The sequence below is a fragment of the Gymnoscopelus microlampas genome (genome assembly GCF_963454915.1).
Source record: "Gymnoscopelus microlampas genome assembly, chromosome: 12".
NCBI lineage: Eukaryota > Metazoa > Chordata > Actinopteri > Myctophiformes > Myctophidae > Gymnoscopelus > Gymnoscopelus microlampas.
Genome location: NC_139949.1, coordinates 7,627,291 through 7,650,578, shown reverse-complemented (window position 1 = coordinate 7,650,578; position 23,288 = coordinate 7,627,291). Strand labels below are relative to the sequence as shown.

Below are 23,288 nucleotides of genomic sequence, written 5' to 3'. Positions count from 1 at the left end.
ACCGCTAAAAATCACAACATGGATGTTCACATCTAAGCAGCAATGACAACCTCTAACCACAAGTTCAAAATGTCCAACGCCAAAACCTCCTATCTATACCTAAAAATGACCTCCTATCTACATAGATGCACATAGGAGGTTTTTTACCTAGAAACAGTTAGGCTTACAAATGAATAAATAATGTTTTTTTTATGCTCATTTTGAGATCAAGACATTCTACAGTACTGTAACAAGTATTACCAATCACATTTTTGATCAACTCACACTCTTGGTGTGATAAAAGTTTCACCACCTGACACTAATCATTAGCAATCAACAAGGCAATGCAATTAACTTGACAGTTACTAACAAATACTTAACTAGTAAGGGTGTAAGACACTTTTTTATTTTGAAAATAATTGATTAGTACAAACTGAAAGACATTTAGATGGTCTACATAACACTGAATTCTAAAGTTTCAGCCTGTCTGCTGCTCAACTAGTTCTTGTGCAGATAAGAGGTTTTGCGCTTCAACATTTTAGCACTAATTGGCACTGAACAAGATAGGAGGTTTTAGTCAAATGACTTTTCTGACAAAATGAGGGGCGGGACTATCTTGCAGACAGACTGAGCATGTGCAGCATAGCCTATAGTCCTCATCCACAGTGAAATCTGAAAATCATGAAATTTGCACTTAGGAGGTTTTGCGTTTTGGCCATCGATATGAGACCTGATTTATTAATCATGAACACTTATCATATTTGACCTCAAAGACACAGTGTGAAGTTCACTTCTTCCACCTGTGACACCATGACTTGTAATAATAAATAACTTTATGGAGTATAAAACCTTTATAAAACAATGTATTGTTTATGAGATACAATATAATACCAGAGGTAGTTTTCCATCACATCATTATTAGAATTTTAAACTATCTGTTGTCCTGTCATTAAACTAGATAGACACTGACACAATGGCAAGCACAATGCACACGCACGGACGCGCGCACACACACACACACACACACACACACACACACACACACACACACACACACACACACACACACACACACACACACACACACACACACACACACACACACTCACATGTTTTAAGGAGTTGAGATTGAACTGAGATTTTTTCTTCTTGATCCAACCTGTAGGACAGAATAATATCATTATATATCCGTTGTTGTCGGACAGAAACACTATTCCCCCTGCAGCTTCCTCATGTCCTGCCTGATACATACAACCCACCACTGACACAGCCCTGGGTATGACACCCAGCCTGGAGAAGACCTGCACTCCTAGAAGCGCCCTTTTCTAGTTAACATATGTGACAAATTTTGACCAATCCATAGCCCTTCAATGTTTTTGAGTTATAGCTTCAAAATGTAATATTGGTTATTTAGATTGACCCTCCACAGTGAAGCAAATTAAATGAATTCAATGTAAAATCACACAGTCTGAGAAAAAAACTAAAATAAACCAACCTCAGAATGTAAAATACAGTCATTCTCACTTCTATACAGGGACTAGAATTCAATCTTAGGACACTTTGTCAACACCAGGCCATAGGCGTGGGCGAGATTATGTTTTCGCCCCTGTCCATCTGTGTGTCCGTCTGTCCTTGTGTCCGTCTGCTAGCAGCTAAACACCGGCACCGTTGGACTTGACTTTTTCATATTCCATCCTGATTGGCTAAGATTGGCTTCCAAAGTTTGCAGGAGTTGCCCGTTTAGAACAAAATGCCTCAAAACATTAACGCAGCATCCGACTACCGTGAAACTTTGCACGCACACTCCCACTAATCCAAGAAAGAAATTCCGACCTATATTTTTTAAATCGCCCTCATGGTGGCACTGTAACAGGCCAATTCACGTTTTGGCCTATAACTATTTAACCATAGGTCGTACAATCAAAATGTTTATTCCCTTGAATTCCTTGGATCATTGCAAAACTCCCTAAATAAGCCACTCCCATTCCCACCTGTTTTCCGCCATGCTGCGTTTTCTTTGCAAAACACAGTTTTTGCTAATACTCCTACCGAATTTGTCCAAACCTCACCCAAATTGGTACACTGTATTAGAGGGTAGCACGGGTCCGAAACGTCCGAAACGGACCCGTGCTAGGTGGACCCGGCCCGAAACGGGACCGAGGCAAACTGGACCCGTTCCGAAAAGGAACCGAGGATTTTTCAAATGTATTAGACCCGGTCTGACCGTGTATTCAGATTAGCCATGTGTGTCAGTCAGCCCCTGCTCCCCTCCCCCCCCCCCCCCCCCCCCCCCCGCCCCCCCCCCGCCCCAACAGAGTACTCACAGACAGGCTGCGTCGTGTGCATTCTGCTCTGTGTTGCAGACAGACAACATTTCGCCGACTTTATACCGTCTGTCCCCGCAGATTATGTCCATAAACAAGCTCCACACAGATGACGTTCCAACTTGCATCTTCCCATGGCTTTTGTTTGTTTATTTCACCTGCTAAAAAGCCTCCATTGTGTTACTACGCAGGTCGCAGGGTAGCCGCCCGGAAGACTCGCCGCAAAACACACTCGTTTTCTTGTATTTGTTTTACTGAGGATAAGGTTAGAAATACGTTTAGGCATAGTTTTACTGAGGTTAAGTTTAGGAATAAGGTTAGATTTTGGCACCGTTTTAATGAGGTTACGTTTAGGGTTAAGGTTAGGTTTAGTCATAGTTTACTGAGGTTACGGGGTGACTGTGTTTTGGTGCAACTGCAACTATGAGAGAACAGGCGATATGGATTTGGGAGCGTAATTACAACGCATTGGTCTCATTTTAAAACCGAAGGTTAAAGAGATTAATATAATAATAATAATAATAATAATACAAAGCTGGTCGTTGGGTCCTCACGGGTCCACACGGGTCTATCCATTTCAAATGGATCCGACCGCGACCGTGGCAACTGGAACTGATCCGACCCGTGCCCGAGGGACATGCAATATTTTGGCCCCGAACCGGCTCGGTTCTCGGTTCGGGGCTCGGGTCTTCGGTTCCGGGTGGACCCGTGCTACCCTCTACACTGTATCTGTATCTGTATGTAGTCATGTGATCACGATGTATCTGTCATAGATTTCAGATTCTATTCCAATTGACTACGATTGGCTTTCAAAGTTTGCTAGAGGGACCCGTTTTGCACAACATGCAAAAAAAGTAATAATCGTGGGTTAATCATTTTCATTTGGCATGGATATGATCCATGAGTATTATTATTAGGGCCCGAGCACTGCACCAGTGAGAAACCCTATTGAAATTGCAAAGATTTTTCTTTGCAAAAATGAATGAATACGTTTTTGAAGGCCTAAACCTACTCAAAAAGTTGTACAACTTTGCACACACATCAAAACTGGTGAAAAATTACCTATTTTAATGATCTGAAAAGGGGCGTGGCCTAATGGCTCATTAGCGCCCCCTATAAAATTTCAACATTGAAGCCCTACAATACAGTTTCACCTACATGTATGAGAATTGGTACACACCTGTATCATGTCCCGACTTGGCTCTAAGCATAGAGTTATAATATATGTCTAGATCCCAGCTATTCATTTCAATGAAAGTTGCTCAGTGGTGTCTGAAGCACCCGGAAGTCTGCCGGAAGTACCAATATTGGAGCCAATATCGGAGACAATAGAGCAGACCATAGAGTTATGAGCAGGCGTACTAGAGTTTCAAACGGTAGACGCACGTGCAGTAGCATTTTGACACATTGGGTGCCAAAACCGGAATATCCCGGTTTTGCAAAAAGTGACGCTGAGTGCCAAACCCGGTATTCTCTGTGAAGTTAATGTTTTTGTTTTTTTTGTTTTTTTTCCACAAGGGGGGGGGGGTTTGCGCAGCTCTGCAATCACCCACGGTGACTCTGAGAAGGAAGGGACAGATGGATCACCGTGCCAAAAAAAAAACTGGCTTTCGTCCGCTCCCATTCTCCTTGCAAAAAAGACTCCATATTTCCTTCACTTTTTTTTTTTTTTTTGGTGACTCGCGTGAGAGATGATATTGTTAGCCATCATGCACGCATATATTGTTTACAATCGGGTGCTCGTCGTGGAGTCTGCAGCTGTACACAGTGTACCGCTACAAACGGTGAGATCTCTGGCACTCAACGTACTTTAAAAAAAAAAACTCTGGCACCCAATGTTTTAAATGCGGAAGTGTCGCTATCCTGGATTAGACCACCAGACGACGGCCGCTTCACTGTTCTACCGTGGTTCTGGGGGCTCTGACCTAAACCCAACAGGAAGTCAGTCATGTTTTATTCATTGTGGCGTTTTAGCGCATATTATGCCATTTTCATGGGTCGTACTTGAACAAACTACTAGGATGGTCAGAATCACCTCAAATTTGCTCAGCGTACGCAAGAGACCTTAACGATGAAAGTCAAAAGCGTGAGTTTTCATAAAACTGTGTGACCGTGGCGAAGTGTCAAACTTCCATGTTTCACTACCAAACAAGTGAAAAATTCGGTTGGGAGAGCTTATCCTTCATTAGTGTTACTTAGCTCCACCCCCTCTTCTGATTGATCGATATTTGATAGTTCCTATTTTTTTGCTATAACTTTTGAACAGTTTGTCGTACAGACTTGTGAGTCGCGTCACTTGATTCGGTTGGGAGAGCTTATCCTTCATTAGTGTTACTTAGCTCCGCCCCCTATTCTGATTGGTCAATACATCGTAGTTTACATATTTTGCCATACCTTTTGAACAGTTTGCCGTACAGAGGCATGAGACGCCTCACTGGACTGAAAATCCTATCCTTCACTAGAGTTACTTAGCTTTACTCCCTATTCTGATTGGTCGATATTTGCCCCTAACGGACAGTGGTGCGAGGGCCCAATCTTTGCTGCTTTCACCTTTAATTGAGGGGCCATGGCCGTAGGGCCTCTGGACCCTCTTTGCATCTCTACTGTTTATTAGGGATGTCAGATATTATCGGCCTCCCGATATTATCGGCCGATATTAGCATAAAAATTGATATCGGGAAAATATCGGTATCGGTTTTTGAAAAAAAACATTTTTTATTTTTTTTTGCTTTATAGATAAGTTACAGGAGTTCTTACTGTATATGGTGTGTGTGATATGAAATTTGAGCTTACCCTAATCACAATAATCCCCGCATATATCGGTATCGGTTGATATCGGTATCGGTAATTACATTACATTACAGTCATTTAGCAGACGCTTTTATCCAAAGCGACTTACAATAAGTGCATTCAACATAGGTAGGGAACGAAACTACTAATCACCAGAGGTCTTAAGTGCATTTCCTGTAAAAACAAGCAACCAAGAGTATACCTAGCGCTAAGGTAAAAGTGCAATATATCAGCTATCTACTTTCATAAACACATGAGATAAAATAGCAAATAGCCAATTAAGAGTTGGACAATATCGGTATATCGGTTATCGGTAAAAAAGCCAATATCGGACAACCCTACTGTTTATTATTCTTTTTACAAAACTCGGCAATATGGTAGAGGGCTATGCCAAACGGCTAAGACACGAAACTCACAACTATTGGCCAACGGTGGCGCTATAGCAATCAATAAAAAAAAAACAAATTTTGAACAGGTATAACTCATGCCCTGTTGGACCTACAGCCATGAAACTTAGATACACATATTCGTCTCCCCATGCCGAACAACTTTCGCAGACTGACTTTTGACCTCTGACATTTAGATCTACCACCATTTTGAATGGGAGAGTGGGGTAATGCGAGACATTTTTTACATTTTCTCCCCTCTAGGTGAGCTAAAATGATATATCAGTAAAATGTTCACATTTCCCATACATTTGGGATGTTTCCTAACAATGGAAATTATCAGAATGTATTCAAGACAAAGGGCAGTGAAAATATGATTGTTTAAAAAAAAGTTTTTTGGTGTCTCACTTTACCCCAGGTCTGGGGTAAACCGAGACAAACCAGAAAAATCAATGGGGTAAACTGATCCACTTACTTTTTTCAGTTTAAAACTACCATAAAAACACATGTTCTAACAGTTAGAATACCGACAGCTAGCTTGACAACCACACATTCCAGAACTAATGTCAGACTAGTAACAGAATCATGGCAATTGGTCCTTAAGCACATTTTGCTCTACACAATTGGAAGGTGTCTCACTTTACCCCAACCGAGACAAACCATTTTTAACCAATCAAACCAATATTAGATTATCAAACCAATTGGATTATCAAACCAATATTAGATTAAACTATGTTTAAGCACTAAACTTAACTTTGAGACAGTTTCCCACTGTACCCCAAGCCATTTGTTTCACTTTACCCCACAGCCACATTTTGGTGAAAAGGACCACTTTTAGCAATTCTGGCTAATCTTCAATTAGCATTAATCACATGGATGTATAGGTTTGTAGTTCATCAACATGCATGACATACGTTTTTCTACCTGAATCAATTTTCTTTGACACAACAGCTGATTATATTGACAGCCCAAAAAAATACTTTTAAATGCAAAAAACATATTTTAGTGAAAAAAACATGCTTACTACAGCACAATGAGGTCCTCTCCTCCATGGTAAGTGGGAAATGGGAGGGGCTTCAAAATATAATGGTCATATGACCACACAGGTGTTGTGGTCAGGTGATAAGGGGGGTGTCTCACTTTACCCTGTGTCTCACATTACCTCACTCTCCCTATATGAAAAACAGCTTTGGACCAATACCTAAAATCCCAGTGGAAGAGAAGTTCGTAAGTGAAAAAAAGAATCTTTTAAGAGCCAATGAATATTGCAGTTTTATGAAAATGTATTATTCTGCCCCTAACACATACATGCAGACTCATATTTTTATGAAACTTTGCAGTATGGTAGAGGGTCATTCCGAATATCACTGAACCAATCTTACTCCAATTGGCCAAAGGGGTGCACTATTAGCAATTGTTTGAAAATGCAAACTTTAAACCGGCATAAGTCATGCCTCTTTTGGCCGACAGCCATGAAACTTGCTTACACATATGCCTTGACTCATGAGGAACACATATGTCTCTTTGATCAGTAAGCTCCACCCTTAGACTTTCCGACATTTTGAGCAGTTTGAAAAACTCTTAAATCCCAGTTGAAGAGAAGTTTGTGAAAATGTGAAATTAAGCCTCAATTAGCCAATGGATATTGTAGAGGCCTGGCTTCATTAAGAAAAATCAGCTGTGTGGGCTCTTTTCTCACAAGGTTAGGCCCAAAAAGCTAAATCAGTGAAGTGTTTCCCTCTCAGTAGGAAGGTCCCCGGTTCGAGCCTCACCTCATACAGGCTTGATTTAAATTAAATTGCACAAAACATGACCATGTTAATTAATGCATATGCAATTTTTAAAGATAACATGAAATGCTTTTTTTGAGAGTAGTTATTTTCCTTGTGAAAATAGCCGATATACAAGCTCAAAACTTTTCGGATAGCAACGCTTTGTGAGCTTGTAGATCGGCTACTTTTGAATTATTGCATATTGCTTTTTGCCTTTCATTCCTTGGCCCTGTTTATCGCTGCTTGCATCCATATTTATTATTATTATTACCCTTATTATTATTATTGCTATTATTATTACCCTTATTATTATTATTATTATTATTATTATTATTATTATTATTATTATTATTGTTGAACATGGATTTTGCCAGTGTTGTCTACAAACCCTCAAAAGTAAGTTAACATGTTTCTAGCGGTTATTGCTAACTGGGTCTGGGAGCATAGAGTAATAGGTAGAGGTCTAAACCATTTATGAGGCGCAGTTTACGGAGCTAGTTCAGGCCAGGCAACTCAAGGGATTGTGCTAACCGATCAGGTGACTAGTCACATGCACTCTTCTCCTGGTCGGTGGGTTATAAGTACTGCTCTGCCTACGCGTTCATTCTAGTTGCGCTCTTTTGCTGCGCTGACGTGCCGGCGCTGCTGCTGCTCTGCTGCTGAGATCCTGCCAATCTGCTGCCTTTGCTTGCTACGTATGCTGCTGACCATGAATAGTCTCATCCCACCGCCTCCCCGGCATCCACCTGTTTCTCTGTTTCTAGATCCCCGTGGGGGTCTTTATTCATTCCCTGTAAATGCTATTTGGCATGTAACATTTATTAAAAATGTTATTCTTACAGGGAGTGAATGGATTCAGAGGCCTGACGCCAAACTATGCTTCCTTATGCTTTCTATATCCATGCCATGCTCAAGCTTGCTCAATAAATATATATTCTAATCCAATCCAAGAGTTGTCTGACTGAAATATATTTATTTCGTATTTACATGCCAATTTAAGCTCTGACCTCAGAATCTCCAGTGTGCAGTGTGGACTCTCCGCCCCAGCAGAGATGTGTTGCATTCCTGAATTCTGCAGCTCATTGAAACTCAGATCCAATTCTCTCAGAGTAGATGACTTGGAACTGAGAAGTGATGCTATTTCCGCACAGGATTTTTCGGTAAGGTTGGTTTGTCTCAACCTGAAAGAAAGAAAGAAAGAAAGAAAGAAAGAAAGAAAGAAAGAAACAGAAGAAAAAGTGGCACAGCATAGTTGAGGGGGGTCTTCCCTGCATGTCCTTACTTTTCAGGAACAGCAGAACACATTATGAACATAAATTCAGACTGACTTAATCACAGATCTGAATCGTAAAAATGTTGTCTTTCATTCACTTAAACATCAGCACAGAAACTAATGTATACATATTGGATTGGTCTGTCAGGCACGGTTTCATCCTGGATTTATTCCTATTTTACACACACAGAAGCTATTCAGTCGGGCTAGAAGACTTTGTCTCAGACAAACATGAGATCTTTTGTGGTATTCCACAGAGCTCTATTCTTGGTCCATTACTGTTTTCATTATATATCGTACCGTTGGGACAAATTATCAATGATCCAATTTTTGTATACTGGTGTCCAATTTTTGTATACTGATGACACCCAGTGTTATCTGTCTGTGGCCCCTCTCTGACCAGTATCAAACGTCGGATGAGCACATTTTTCTCAAGCTCATCGAAGATAAGACAAAAGTGCTCATAATTGGCTCCAGTGAGCAGACAGTTTATATCCAGTATCCTGGGTAGCCTGGCTATAAAAAACGAATGTACAGTAAAAGACTGTGGTGTTATTCTCGATTCTGAGTAAAATTTTAAATGTGCACATAAACAATGTCAGTAAGGTTGCCTTCTTTCATCTCAGAAACATCATTAGAATTACAGCCTTTCTGGCAGTGGAGGATGCAAACACGCTAATCCACGCTTCCGTCTTCTCACGGCTCGACTCTGTAATGCACTTTTTTGCAAAACCAAGATGAGAGAACCTATTTCTCCATTTGTAGCATCTTTAAACTAGCTCCTGGTAACCTTTAGGATTGATTTTAAAATCATTTGAATTGTTTTTAAGGCCCTTAATTGTTCAGCACCTTCCTACCTTTCGGATTGCCTGCCCAAATATGTTCCAACCCGTCTCCTTAGGTCATCTGGTGCTGGCCTCCTCGAGGTGCCAAAAATGAATGATAAAAAAACATGGCGAAGCAGCTTTCTGCTTTTATGGGCAAACTGCCTGGAACAAGCTCCCATTACACAGGCAACGACCATAGATAGCTTTAAAAGTAAGCTCAAGACCCACTTTTTTACTCTTGCTTTTAGTGGTTCCCTGTAGATGTAGATTTAGTATATATTATAATAGGTAGAGTCTGTGTGGTTCCTTATTGAAGTGTGTACCTAAATAGGTGACAGGTAGACTGTCTAAAGTGATGTAGTGATGTTTTGTTCTTGCTATTTTCTTGTGTTGTTTAAATTTTGATCTTGCCACCTTTTAATTTGTTCTTTATCATGTTTTTGATCTTATTGTTTTTAACTCATTCACTGCCAAGGACGTAATTGACTTGTTTTTTAGTGGTTTTATAAAAGATTGCGCTGTTCTCTATCACCCGAGTGACCACTTTCACTTTCTACACACATGGATCCGGAAATAATGTCATCCGAAGATTTCCACCTCTGTCCACTTCCTGTTTAGCGTTTTCATGAAAACAGCTGTATCTTGAGTTGACTTTTTTTTGCGCTGCATTTTGCGAGACATGCTATTTTCAACCTGCTGTTACAAGGGGGTGCATTTCGCCTTTCCGACATGTCGCCTTTCCGACGTTAACGAACCCTATACCTAACCCTAACCCTAACCCTAACCGCACGCGGAAGCCACTAGTCGGAGTGGCGAGATGTCGGAATGGAAGGAGCACCCCGTTACAAGGCGAGGGCCCGTCGCGGTATTAATTTCTATAAGGTTTAATACAAATTCATGTATACAATATCTAATTAAATGCAATATTGGGGAAAAAACAGGTTTTATCATGTTTGGCCACATATTGTCTGCATGAAGCAGATAACTTACTTAACAAGAAATTAAACAGAAGTTGAACACACTTAAACATAAAGGATAAATGGATCTCAACATCACTGATCTAACCTGAGAATCTCCAGTGTACATTGTTGACTTTCCAGTCCAGGAAAGAGCAATGTTAGTCCTGCATCATGCAAGTCATTGTAACTCAGGTCCAGTTCTTGAAGACTAGACGAGGTGGAACAGAGAACTGAGGCCAGATATTCACAGCAGTTTTCTGAGAGGCCACAGTAACTCAGCCTGAATGGAAATAAACACACATGAACATGTCTTATTCAAGTTTCTTTGTTTTATGCTCTGATGACTGTTTATGAAACTAGATCATAAATAAATAACATCCTCAATATTTGTGTCACCGGCGCAATATCTGATCACTGGACACTTGTTAGATCTGTTTCATGCCAATTTTAGTGTTTCCACCTGTGTTGAAAAGGATTGTTTCAACTGTTTCCTGGCCTATTTCTCCGGAAGACTCCCAAGATCATCACAATCATACAAACATTCTGTGAACCTTTTGAGTGCATCTTGAGTAATTGTGGTTTTCTGTGCAGAGTGCAAGGATCAACAGGGATGCATCACTCTTTTAATTTTCCTGATTACTATAAATCTGATCTCCCAGCTGGAAGATCTCATCAGGTCTCATCAGGAATGACAGCGGGACCCAAAAATACATCAAAGCAAGGCTAGGGAAGGCTCAGGGTGCCTTCTCCTTGGCCTAACAACATCTTCAACCATCAACTGTACAAGAAGATGTGTAGCCGGAGCATCACCAAGAAAATACACGCAAACATTTGAGATGATTAGGACACAGGCTGAGAATGGAGCAGGGCCAGATCACAAAAGTCGCCATAAGATCCACCAGGCAAAAGAAAACCTAGCAGGCCCAAAACCACCTGGTGCAGAACTGTGACAAAAGAGCTGGAACAGATGAAGCCATCCTGTAGTCCAGGGGCCAAGCCATATTTTGGTACCACCTAAGGTGACCGTAAAGTTTTTGTATTTTTGTCTTCCTACATGTCTCTAGTTTATATTTTGGTATGATAACCCTTCCAATCTTGTAGCTTAATGGCAGTTATCACTACCTACCGGCTAATGTATCCGGTAGGAGACACAAAGTATAATCTTTGTGTCTCCTACACCCAGGCATCAAATTATTGCGACAAAAAACTAAATATATCCATGTATTCAAGGCTTCATGGGGTGTGCAATTGATAGAAAATAAATATTTTTTTGGGTGAACTCCTCTTTAGGTTTCCCAGGGGGACTCTCTACCCATTCAGCTATGACCACCCTGGACCGAAGGAGGGTAAACTTTTACAAGCTTATGGAAAGCAGTCTTTTTGCAAACACCAAAAATCTGAGAAGTTATCAATTGCACACCCCATGAAGCCTTGAATACATGGATATATTTTGTTTTTTGTCGCAATAATTTGATGCCCGGCTGTAGGAGACACAAAGATTCTACTTTGTGTCTCCTACCGGATACATTAGCCAGTAGGTAGTGATAACTGCCATTAAGCTACAAGATTGGAAGGGTTATCATACCAAAATATAAACTAGAGACATGTAGGAAGACAAAAATACAAAAACTTTACGGTCACCTTAGGTGGTACCAATTTGTGAAAATATCAGTGTTGGCCCCTGGACTACTGGGGAGAGGCGCAGTATGCTGCCAAGGACAGAATGCAATGGAGAGAGATCATTAGCCTTATGTACCATAGTGGCAGTGGCTCAGGAGCCACTTGGGAAATGGAAGGTTCCTGGTTCAATCCCCTGGTTCCCTCAGTGTTACCCACTGGGGCGGCAGTGGCTCAGGGGTAGAGTGGCCGGGTAGAGTGAACTGGAAAACCGCAAGGTTCCCAGTTCAATTAAGAGAGGTGGAAGATACAGATACATGTAGATCTAGAGGATTTTGATATTCTACTTCGGTCCACTGCTGTCTCTTTTTACATAAGAGACAGCAGTGGACTGAAGTAGAATATCAACCACTGCTGGACCAATCTGCAACATAGAATTACAACCCACATAATGGACACCAGGGAGAGACACAGACAGGTTTGAAAACAAACAAACAAACAAACAAAACAAACTACAGGACTACTGACCCCAGAATCTTCAATCTACAATGTTGACTCCTCATTGCCTCACAGAGAAGTTTAACTCCTTCATCCTTCAGGAGGACATTGAAACCGAGGTCCAGTTCAACCATATAGGATGGATTAGAGCTGAGCGCTGAGACCAGAGCCTCGCAGTGTGTCTCATTGATGTTACACTCAACAAGTCTGTAATTACACATTAAAAGGGAAAATGTGTTAATGTTACAAAACAATCAGTTCCCACACTGCCAATAACAGTACTATCATATCTACTACAATTACTATAACTATAACTATAACTACTATACCACGGACCTTTTAGACAAAGTATTATTAATGTAATTGTGCTGTTTAAATTTTTTTCCTAATAAAATATTCAATCAATCAATCAAAAACGATAAATATAACTACTACTACTACTACTACTACTGTAACGGTTTTCTCAATTAGCTGCTTTGGGGCATAGATATATATAAACACTAGATGACTCACCAGCGCTGCTGGCCAATGGAGTACGACGCTGCCACATGGCGGCCATCTTGCGACGGTCATTCATAACATTATGTCTATGGTGCATGTACTTTGAAATAACCATAGCGTGCTCAATTTTCATCCGATTTTCAAACGGTTTGGTGTTTTGTAAACACCAAAGATGTAGTTATGATACTGCATACTTAATTTTATTTAAAAAAAAACATGATTATAATTATGAGTATGCGGTATCATAACTACATCTTTGGTGTTTACAAAACACCAAACCGTTTGAAAATCGGATGAAAATTTAGCACGCTATGGTTATTTCAAAGTACATGCACCATAGACATAATGTTATGAATGACCGTCCCAAGATGGCCGCGGCTGAGCTGCGCTTGCGACGCCCCCTTGAGCCATCTAGCCTTTATATATATCTATGGCTTTAGGGTGCCAAGTAGGCGTGTACCTACCAGAGAGCACTTAGTCTCTCCTTTAGTTTTGTAGCCAGGTGGTGTCAAGGCAAGCAGACAAAAGGACTCAATACAAAATAAAGAACCCTTAAATTGTTTTGGAACAGCCTTGTTGTTGTTGTTGATAAACCAGAGGTGGGTCACAACAAATTTGCATTAAGAAAATAACAAAACATCAATCAACGCCAACATAAATTGCATTCAAAGTCAGTTTCAATTCAAGAACCAAACAGCAATATCAACCCCAAAACAAAATATTCAATGTTTTGCAAATTCAAAGACCTGGGGTTACAAATGGGGGTTATTAATGCAAGTCTCCACACCTTCACCTACTTTCATAAACCGTTCAGTTCAAATGGCACACAGAAAATAAAGATCCTCTTGCTATAATGGAAAACATCCTCTTGCTGTTAGTCAATGGGAAATACATCCTCTTGCTGTCAGTTTATGCTTTTCCATCAGATATAGCACATGAGTGTCCGAATAAGGTCAACTCCAATTCAACACAGAATGAATTCTGACTCCTCTTCTCCAAACAATTCACCTCCTCAGTTCCAATTCTCCTCCCTGGATTCCAAACGCAGTGGAGGTGAGGTTGAAGATCTGCAGGCCTGCTTACACAGTTTAGTGAACTGTAGGTTTTTTGTAACTTGCTCCAACTCGAGCCACTTCAGGTAAAATAAAATACGTTTATTTTATTTGACCTGAAGTGGCTTGAGTTTATTTGATAAACCCAGGATAAGAATGCTGGACAACTGTCCTTGGGTGCTGCTGCCAGCATGCAAACTGAAAGCTCACTCACTCAATCACACACCCCTGTGGCAATTACCGTCCTGAGCAGGGAGATTGCCAGGTGTCAATCATTGCTAGGTGATGGCCCATTAATTAGAGTCAATTGTGGCCGTCACACTACTATTACTACTATTACTACTATTACTATTATTATTACTACTACTACTACTACTGTTACCTACTACTTCTACTACTTTTGGTATTCTCAGCACATTCTGCAAAAACAGCAGTTCTACAAGCTCACAGCGCGTCACACTGTGACATGTTGTGAGCTTGTAGATCAGCTTTGGTGATGAGGGAAAACAGGAGAGGGCCTAATACAGACCCCTGGGGGTCTCTCCTGTCAACAAAGTATATACGGTTTAAGTTAAAATTTTGTGGCTTTATAAATTGATAAAAGTCTGAATAGCTGTGGACACCAGAGTAGTGATTCTTTCAACAACAACCCTAACCATAACCCTAACCCTTGCAAACATAATTTATTGAGACTAATCTCTACCCCCGGTGCATTCAGACCACAACATGCACCAAAATCAATCTTCTCATTTATCATTCAGATGCGCCAGCCGGTGAACCTAATAATAATCAAAGCCACATTTGTTTTCAGAATACTGAATTATAGTGTATTTTTCAAAAAAAGTGCTTAGTGTTGTATGATCAAAACAGGCATCTAAAGGGTTACTTTTTGATTTACATTAATAAAATCATGGTATGAATTAAACAAGAACGCCTTCATGAAAAACAAAGTCCTAACCTACCCCCCCCCCCCCGAGCCTTTTCCTTTTCTTCTTGTGCATGTTCTTTACTTCTCATACCAGAGACCTGTAAGCTTCATTGTATGACGTTCTGTATAGTAGTGTGTATATCTGTCAGTCTCTTATATGTCATTATGATTTGTGTGCGTGGGTATCTTAGCTTAGTGCTTTGTTTCTGCGCCCCCCCTACCTGATGCTCCCTCAGTGAATGATATGGTTCAACATTTTAATCTCAAATTAGAGTCAGCTCTCGACATAGTGGCCCCTATGAAAACTAAAAGGAAACTTAAAGGGGTTACACCATGAATTTATTTTTTGTTGGGGGGGGGGGTATTTGTTGGGCTCCCCAGTGTCTCTTGTACCCCAATTATTATTATTTTTTTAACATTCAGTCATTCATTCTCATTTCAGAGATTTTCATAATGGGCGTGTCTGAACAGGCCATCTCAGAATGGCAATGCAAGTGACATCACTTGCATATCTGCCCATGTATTTTGACAGACAGAATTGCTCAGTAGCACCCCTCTACCCAAAAGGACGTTTTGGTATTGCAGCTGAAAGTGCTTTATAAGCCAGAGAGAAGTTAGTTGGAATGAGGTGCACTCGAAGGCTTGCAGCAGGCAGAGGCCTGCATTTCCTGTATGAGAGCTGCACTCGCTGCGTACGTGCAGCAGGCAGAGGCCTGCATTTCCATTTTGCATAATTGCATCTACTGAATTATGCTCAGGTATAAGACACATTTTGGGGGAAAATTAACCCCTCAGTATGCCCATATATGGCCATGCTGATAATGTCGGTGCAAGGTGCAAAGTAAGCGTTTTTTTTGTGTGTGTGGGTGGCTGTTGAAAAAGGCACAACAAGCCACATATAGACACTGACTTCTGAAAATCACCTATAGCGTCTGACTTCTAAGAATAGGCATGCACGCCTATGTGCACACAAATACACACACACTGACTTTCTTAACTTTCGAAAAGTCACCTACGTGCACACCTATGTGCACACACATACACACACTGATGTCTGGAGAGCTTCTTTTAGACCGTACTACAGTATAAAGCTGCTCTCACGAGAGCGTCACAGCAGAGGCTGGGGTGACAGAGGCTGAGGGAGTCTTGGGAGATTTTGGACACGGACGGCTGGGGCTCTTAGATTTTTGGGGCTTCTTCTCTTGCACCTTGCTCAGATGTTAAGCAGTCATGGCTCCACACGGAGGAAGGTAAAACATTACTTAAATTAAGAAATTACTTAAAATAAAAAGGGTAAATTTCTCTATTTTGAGATTAAACCTATTTAGTGCTACTTTAAGGAGGACGGTTGGCTGAGTGAATCTATGAGAGCTTGTGGCTGGAGTACCAACATTAAGTACCAAAAGTAAAAGTACTCATTATGCATCCCATTTCAAGTTTTCAAATGTATAAAATCTCTTGAAAATAGCAGATCTACAAGCTCACAATGTGTCGTATTGTGACACATTGTGAGCTTGTAGATCGGCTATTTTCAAATGGCCAAAATGTATATGGCCAAAATGAAGTGGTTAATGTATGTTTTGTAATAATGATAAAAATCTACAAAGTAACTAGTAACTAAATTTTTCAAATAATTGTAGTGGAGTTAAAAAAAGTACAATGTTTGCCTCTGAGATGTAGTGGAGTAGAAGTAAAAGTACAGAAAATTGGAAATACTCAAGTAAAGTAAAAATACCTCAAAATTGTACAGTACTTGAGTAAATGTACTTAGGGACCAGTCGAAATTTACAGAAGGGGGTCCCTGGAGGAAAATAGGGGAGGGTCGTGCTTTTCTAATTTTAGTCCAAGGGAGGGTCAGCAAATTTTACTTTGAATCCAAGGGAGGGTTGAATTGATAAAATAGTCAGTTTTTTATATACCTTTTTAGTACAGCAGAAAAGTAGTCAATGACCCCTCTCTATTTCAAAGGATACAAAGGATTCAAATCAAGTACACTTTGGTCTGTTTAGAATCAATGACGGTTGTTAAAGGTAGGGTAAGTGATATTTTTGGGTTAAAACAAAAAGTATTTTGTTAAAAGGTTAAATCACTATATTCTGATAGTAATCATTGGTATAGAGTGTTTGTTCAGTAACAGGAGTCTCCATGTCTCTCCACTCTCCAGCTCTTTAATAAACAGAAAATAAATGTTCCGGTAGGTGTCAAAATCTCAGCCAATCAGGAGAAAGCACCCATTTTTTCTTTTTTTATAGTGTTCCAGTTCCAATTTTGCCTGCTCATTTCTTCCAATTTCATTTGTTTAATCTATATCCTGATTGAGTTCTCTATCCAGATTGGATAAAATTGGAAATTAAACTGAAACTGAAACTGAAACGAAAATGCATTTTCTGTTTTATAAAGAGCTGGAGAGACAATGGAGACTCCTTTTACTGAACAAACACTCTATAGCAATGAGTACTATCCGAATATAGACCTATTTAACACTTATTTTAACCAAAGAAAATCACTTACCCTACCTTTAACAAGCCATCAATGCACAGCCAGTGTGAACAAACCAGTCAAATCTATCAGCGTCTTAACGATGGTGGTTGAACAATTAAGCAAAACTTCAACAGGCGTTAGGCATATTAGAGAGATGCATTATCACATTTTCCAACACAGAGATATCCTCTTTTAAGTGTGTTTTTGTTGCTCATAGAATTACATACACCAGGTAGGTTACAATGACCAATTTATAACTGGATATTCATAATAATATGGACAGTTGTGTATAGATGCCAGCCTAGCTCCACAAATAAAACCAGAATAATCTGGCCATAATTGATAGCCTAATTTGTTTTATGTTAGGCAACAGTGTAGTCACTGTAGTTAATAATTAAAAGGGCAGAGTGACAACAAGTTGTAAACTACTGGTTACCAAATACTCAACTTTCTACAATCTGACCAGGATTCAATGGGTTTACCACATGTACAGTAAGTTGAGAACACTATCCATTCTGCCACCACTACTACAGACACTACACTGTGCACAAGACTGGCTACTGTAATGTTCTAATTAATGTGGAACAGGGCCGTGCAGAGAGTGCTGAAGGGGCAGGTGCTCAAAATGTCCACGAAAGGGCACATATGCGCACGCCGATTTTTGGGGTGGTGTTTTTGTGGATGTCCCTCGTGCCATTTCACACCAGAAATGTAGTATGTTGGATGTCTTATGCTAATGGAGCAAGATGTTCCACAATAACATGGCCCATGTCATTACTGCCAGTACCCTCTCCTCTGCCTCATTGAGGGTAATGGCAGTAATGACATGTACCATGTTATTTTGACCAAAAATGTAAAAGTTTTTATATTTGAAAGTAATGTAAAGTATACATGATGTGAACATGCATGGTACATCATTATCAGATTATCCTTCAACTTCTTGTTTATGCCCCAAATTGACTGGATCTGTTTTGTAGCAATTGTAGAAATGTTAGACCTTAATTGCCGAATGTTTAAGCATATTCTAATCATGTACACTTTACTTTAAAACATTTTCCAAATATTTTATTTGTTTAACATGTTGGACAGAATAGACAATTTTACATCAAGGTTCCCAGATATCCCTAGTGCCCAGCTATCCCGGTATCCCTGCACCATACCACAAACAGCCTAAAACGTTAACTTTAAGATGAGGACAAAGTAACACAGTTCATGTGGGACTTTCATCAGTGCAAATTTCTGTGAAATAAGCACTACGTTCTCATTACCATGTACACATTTAAATAATTAACATTTCTCTACGTAGCCTATTGGCCATCATTCCCATTTTCATTCTTCGAAACTAATGATCAAATAAAACAGATAAGGCAGGTGAAGATCAAAATGTACTAAAATATGTACCTGCAAAACATTTGAGGTGAGAAACTAATGCAGCATGCAGTAACATGCATGCTTCAGCAGTAGCAGATCAGGGAGATATAATTCTCTAGCTACAGCCAGGAGCCAGTTTACTTAATTATCACATAGATTGGAAATAGGGAGAAACAATGAACCTGACTCTGTACAAACTAACCTAACAAAAGCTAGCTAATCAGCACAGAACGTGAAGTGTAAAACTTAAAGCAACAATTTATTGATGGGGGAGTGAACTTAACATGCTTGCTGCCTGTATCAAATCAAGTTGTTTGCAGCTGCAAGGATAATGAGGTGGGAGCAGGGGTCATCACCATGGCATCTTGTGATGGACATTTTCATTAATATTTCATTTTTGCCACGGACATGCAAAATAATCATTGTACCAAAAACACAGTGGTCTAGCCCTAAATGTATACTAATGGACTCCTAATGTGTCATAGGGTCTATTCTGCACATTTTAAAACAATGGTACAGTATGTCTGCTTTAACTACTGAGCAACCAAAAAATTAAATCCTAACTAGAAAAAGTGCTCCTCGGAACACAGGTCTCCGCCAGGTCAGGTAGATTGTTGTGGCCTCCTGGTGGCGCTATAATAGGTCAATGGGAAAAGGTAGCCATTTCTTCTTAGGCCTTGCACGGACACTGCATTCATGATTTGAGGCATTTTGTTCCAAACAAATGTTTTGCTAAATTAGACCTGCTGGTGGCGCTGTAACAGGCCAATGTTAAAAGGGTGGCATTTGCTCCTCAACATAGTGTGAATGTGCGTGCAATGCGGATGCGGATGCTGCGTTCATGATTTGCGGCATTTTGTTCAAAACAAGCCACTATTTCAAACTTTAGATGTACATCTTAGCCAATCAGTCTTGATCACATGACTATTAGATCATGTGTACCGATTTGCGTGAAATGTGGATAAAATCGGAAGGAGTAATATATATATATTTTTTTTACATAAGTCGGCCTCCTGGTGGCGCTATAAAAGGCAGATGTGAAAAATGCAGGGCAAGGGTTTTTCCTTGACCTCTAGGGAGTGCGCTTACAAAGTTTTACACAGATAGGTGCAGTTATAGGTAAAAACATGAATCGGCCTGTTATAGCGCCACCATGAGGCTGATTTGAAAAATTTCAATTGGCATTTCTTCCTTGGCATAGGGGAAATGTACATGCAAAATATCAAGGTAATTGCATGCTGTGTTCATGATTTGAGGCATTTTGTTCAAAACCGAGCACTCCTGCAAACTTTGGAAGCCATTTTTAGCCAATCAGGATGGAATATGAAAAATCTGAAAGAGCCATGGGCATGATATCGATATGATATATTATTAATGTTCTTTTCTCATGTATCATCAACATTGGCCATCATCTTTAGTTTAAAACAAGATATGACAAGTCATAATATCCCCGCTTGCGGCAGGCTTTTTTTGCCCCAATCTGCAGCACAAAATGTAAAAGTGGTCTTTAAAATGAAATGTCAGCCATTCCAATGCAACCGAAAGGACTCCACAGAGAGGTTCATCGGTTGGCTACCAATATAAAGTGTGTGTGTGTGTGTGTGTGTGTGTGTGTGTGTGTGTGTGTGTAGAACCTTTACCAGACCATAGTGAAGTCTGTGGGTTTCAGATACCACATAGCCTTTATAAAAGTGAAGCTCACAACGTGTCTTAATTTCATGCAAGTTTGCCCTTTCCACTACTGGCTTACATGAACAAAATACCCAAATGGGTCCATTTGGTTTCATTAATGTCTTTTCTAATTCAAGTATTCAATAAAAAATGAAAAAGAGCAGATCTACAAGCACACAAGGCGGCGACGCGTTGTGAGCTTGTAGATATGCTATTTTAATGAAGCATGAAACACGCTGATTTTAGCGTCAGTTTTGATGCTAAAAGCATCATCAATCTTGGAATGGTTTGCATCATTTTAATCACAAGGCACGTACCTTTAAAATGGTATATAGATTGACAATGTAGGTGACACACACGCAAGTGTAAATGTGTTTGTTTGGGAAAAAAAGGCTTGTTTCGGCGCTTGTTTTTCATTCACACACACACACACACACACACACACACACACACACACACACACACACACACACACACACACACACACACACACACACACACACACACACACACACACAGTGTTGCCATGTGTACTAATTTTAAGCGACCTCGTGTTCTGTAAAGTTGCTTGTAAATATTGGTAGTTGCTTTTTATTTGTTATTATTTTGTTGTGAGCTTGTAGATCGGCTACTTCCAAATAGTCTATTTTCAAATAGCCGATGCATATAGGTTTAAAGTGCTCATGTAGCCTAATAGTCACTTAAATATTTGGCTTGTTTTCATTGACCTGGTTGCTTATTTCTCTCTCATAAATCTGGCAACCGTGTCTTTGTTTAGACCAGCGAAGAAGAAAATGCGGAAGTGATGTTTTTTTCCCGTGTGAAAGACAGTATTATGTTGCGAAAATATAAAGACATTACAGCACCATAACATGGTTAATACATTTTATTGTGGGATGTACAATACATGAAAATTACGGGTGTAATAACGCGACTTGCGTCGAGAACTAATGGAGAGCGGACATGACCGCGTTTGGCTAAAAACTGTTAGTTAGTTGCTGTTACTATTAGCCAAAATCGGCTAGCGCTGGAAGGAATCCACTTCACATTAGCACATTTATATCATATTTACATGCCGAGTTAAGCTCTGACATTTAAGTGATATGTAGCCTGATATTACCAGATTGCTATAGTGGGTTTAGAATATTTTAGACGTTTTTTTTCATTTGCTCATTGCTCATTTCAGCTCTTCTGGAAAATCAGCCAGCCCTAGAAGACTGTCTTCATGGGCAGTCAGAGGCGTGTCTAGTCCCATAGCTTGGGAGGACGAGGCCGGCCGTTCAGAGTATGGGAACGTATCCCATTGGCTTAAACGACAGCCAATCACGCAAAAAAAGTGTCCAATACATGTCGGAAATATGTCGAGTCAGAGTCAGAGTGAATATAGACCCGCCAGCTTTCAGCAAGCGGGTAATAATGTTATAAAGCAAGTTAAAAACAATTACAAAGCTCTTTGTACACACAAATAAATACATTTGTGCAAGCTTAAGGGAGAAGTGAAGTTCTCACTAACTATAAACCCATTGCTTCAGAGGACAGATAGACACTAATATAACAAATATAATATAATATAAGACTGCATAACTATAAATTCCACAAACCTCATATTTTCATCATCTGGACTTTACCAACCAAGTGCAGCCTAGTTATTTCCAACAGCTAAAAAAAACTATATAATACCAGATACAGTATAATAGTACCGTATAAACAATCTTAGATTAGATGTAGGCCTATTTGAGAGTGCAGAGGCATAATTGCTCTGATGCATGTCACATTAACGAGCGTCAACGAGCATCAGCTGACACACAACACCTCCCCTCTGTAGTGCTTTAAACTGAAAGTGACTGGAGTCTGTTTAATTTCTCTCCAAAATACCTTGACTATGATGGAGGACATGATTAATAATTACTGTGATTATGATAAGCTTTACATTTCATATCATACAGTAAAAACTCCTAACTTTCACCGGCAAAAAAAAAATAAAGTGTTTTTTTTTATTTAAAAGAATATTTAAAAAATATTACGATACAGTATGACGTCATGACAATACCTATCATCACATTTTAATACCACGATAGGCTATATCGTGAGACAATATATCGTGACACTTCTAGGCGGGGAGGGTTACTCTTTTTTTTGTAATCACTTGGGGAGGGTCATTGATTTTTTTTTTGTCAAAGGGAGGGTCATGGCATTTTAGATCAGGGCACATACATTTTCTCCAGAGGTACCCTTCTTTAAAAATCGACCTGTCCCTTAGTTGATGTGTCTTATGCAGTGGTGTAAAGTAACTGACGGAAACAGCAACTCTCAGTCTGGATCATGGAAAGCCAAGGAGTACAAGTGAGTTTTCAAAAGTGATTTAAAAACAGGCAAAGGTTTGAGACGCTTTACCATGGAGTGGAAGATCGTCCACAGTTTGGGCGTTACAGTGGGAAATGATCTGTCTCTCCTGGTCTTCATCTTGTTTAAAATGATCTGTCTCCTCTGGTCTTCATCTTGTTTAAAATGATCTGTCTCTCCTGGTGTTCATCTTGTTTAACTCTTTAACTGCCACTAGTTTTTTATAAAAGTGTCTGAATCGCCAATGATTCTGAGCGTTTTTACTATCCTTTGAAAAATCATGGAATATGTTGTGATTTTTCACCTCATTACACGCACAGGGGTCTCGTAGAATCGTGGGGAAAACATTGTCTGGTCGCAATAATCCGTTCCATAGTTATGGCCAGTTGAATGTGGCTTGTTTTCACCAAAAACAACAGAAAGCTGAGAGATATAATACTGAACGAAACCAGCTTCATTTTGTTGTGATCACGTGATATCTAGGTGTACTCTTCTTCAGTGATCCTGGGATCATTC

General features: G+C 39.9%; 1 protein-coding gene across 1 annotated transcript in view; it reads right to left on the bottom strand.

Moving 5' to 3' along the window:
- The window catches only part of LOC311057155 (NACHT, LRR and PYD domains-containing protein 3-like), a 103,762-nt gene that overhangs the window by 22,787 nt on the left and 57,687 nt on the right, over nucleotides 1-23,288 (bottom strand). The window contains exons 11-14 of the mRNA XM_084074106.1: nucleotides 12,456-12,632; nucleotides 10,417-10,590; nucleotides 8,259-8,432; nucleotides 1,089-1,138 (exon numbers count right to left, since the gene is read on the bottom strand). Coding sequence (XP_083930232.1) covers nucleotides 1,089-1,138; nucleotides 8,259-8,432; nucleotides 10,417-10,590; nucleotides 12,456-12,632 — 575 coding nt within the window. The remainder of the gene's footprint in view (nucleotides 1-1,088; nucleotides 1,139-8,258; nucleotides 8,433-10,416; nucleotides 10,591-12,455; nucleotides 12,633-23,288) is intronic.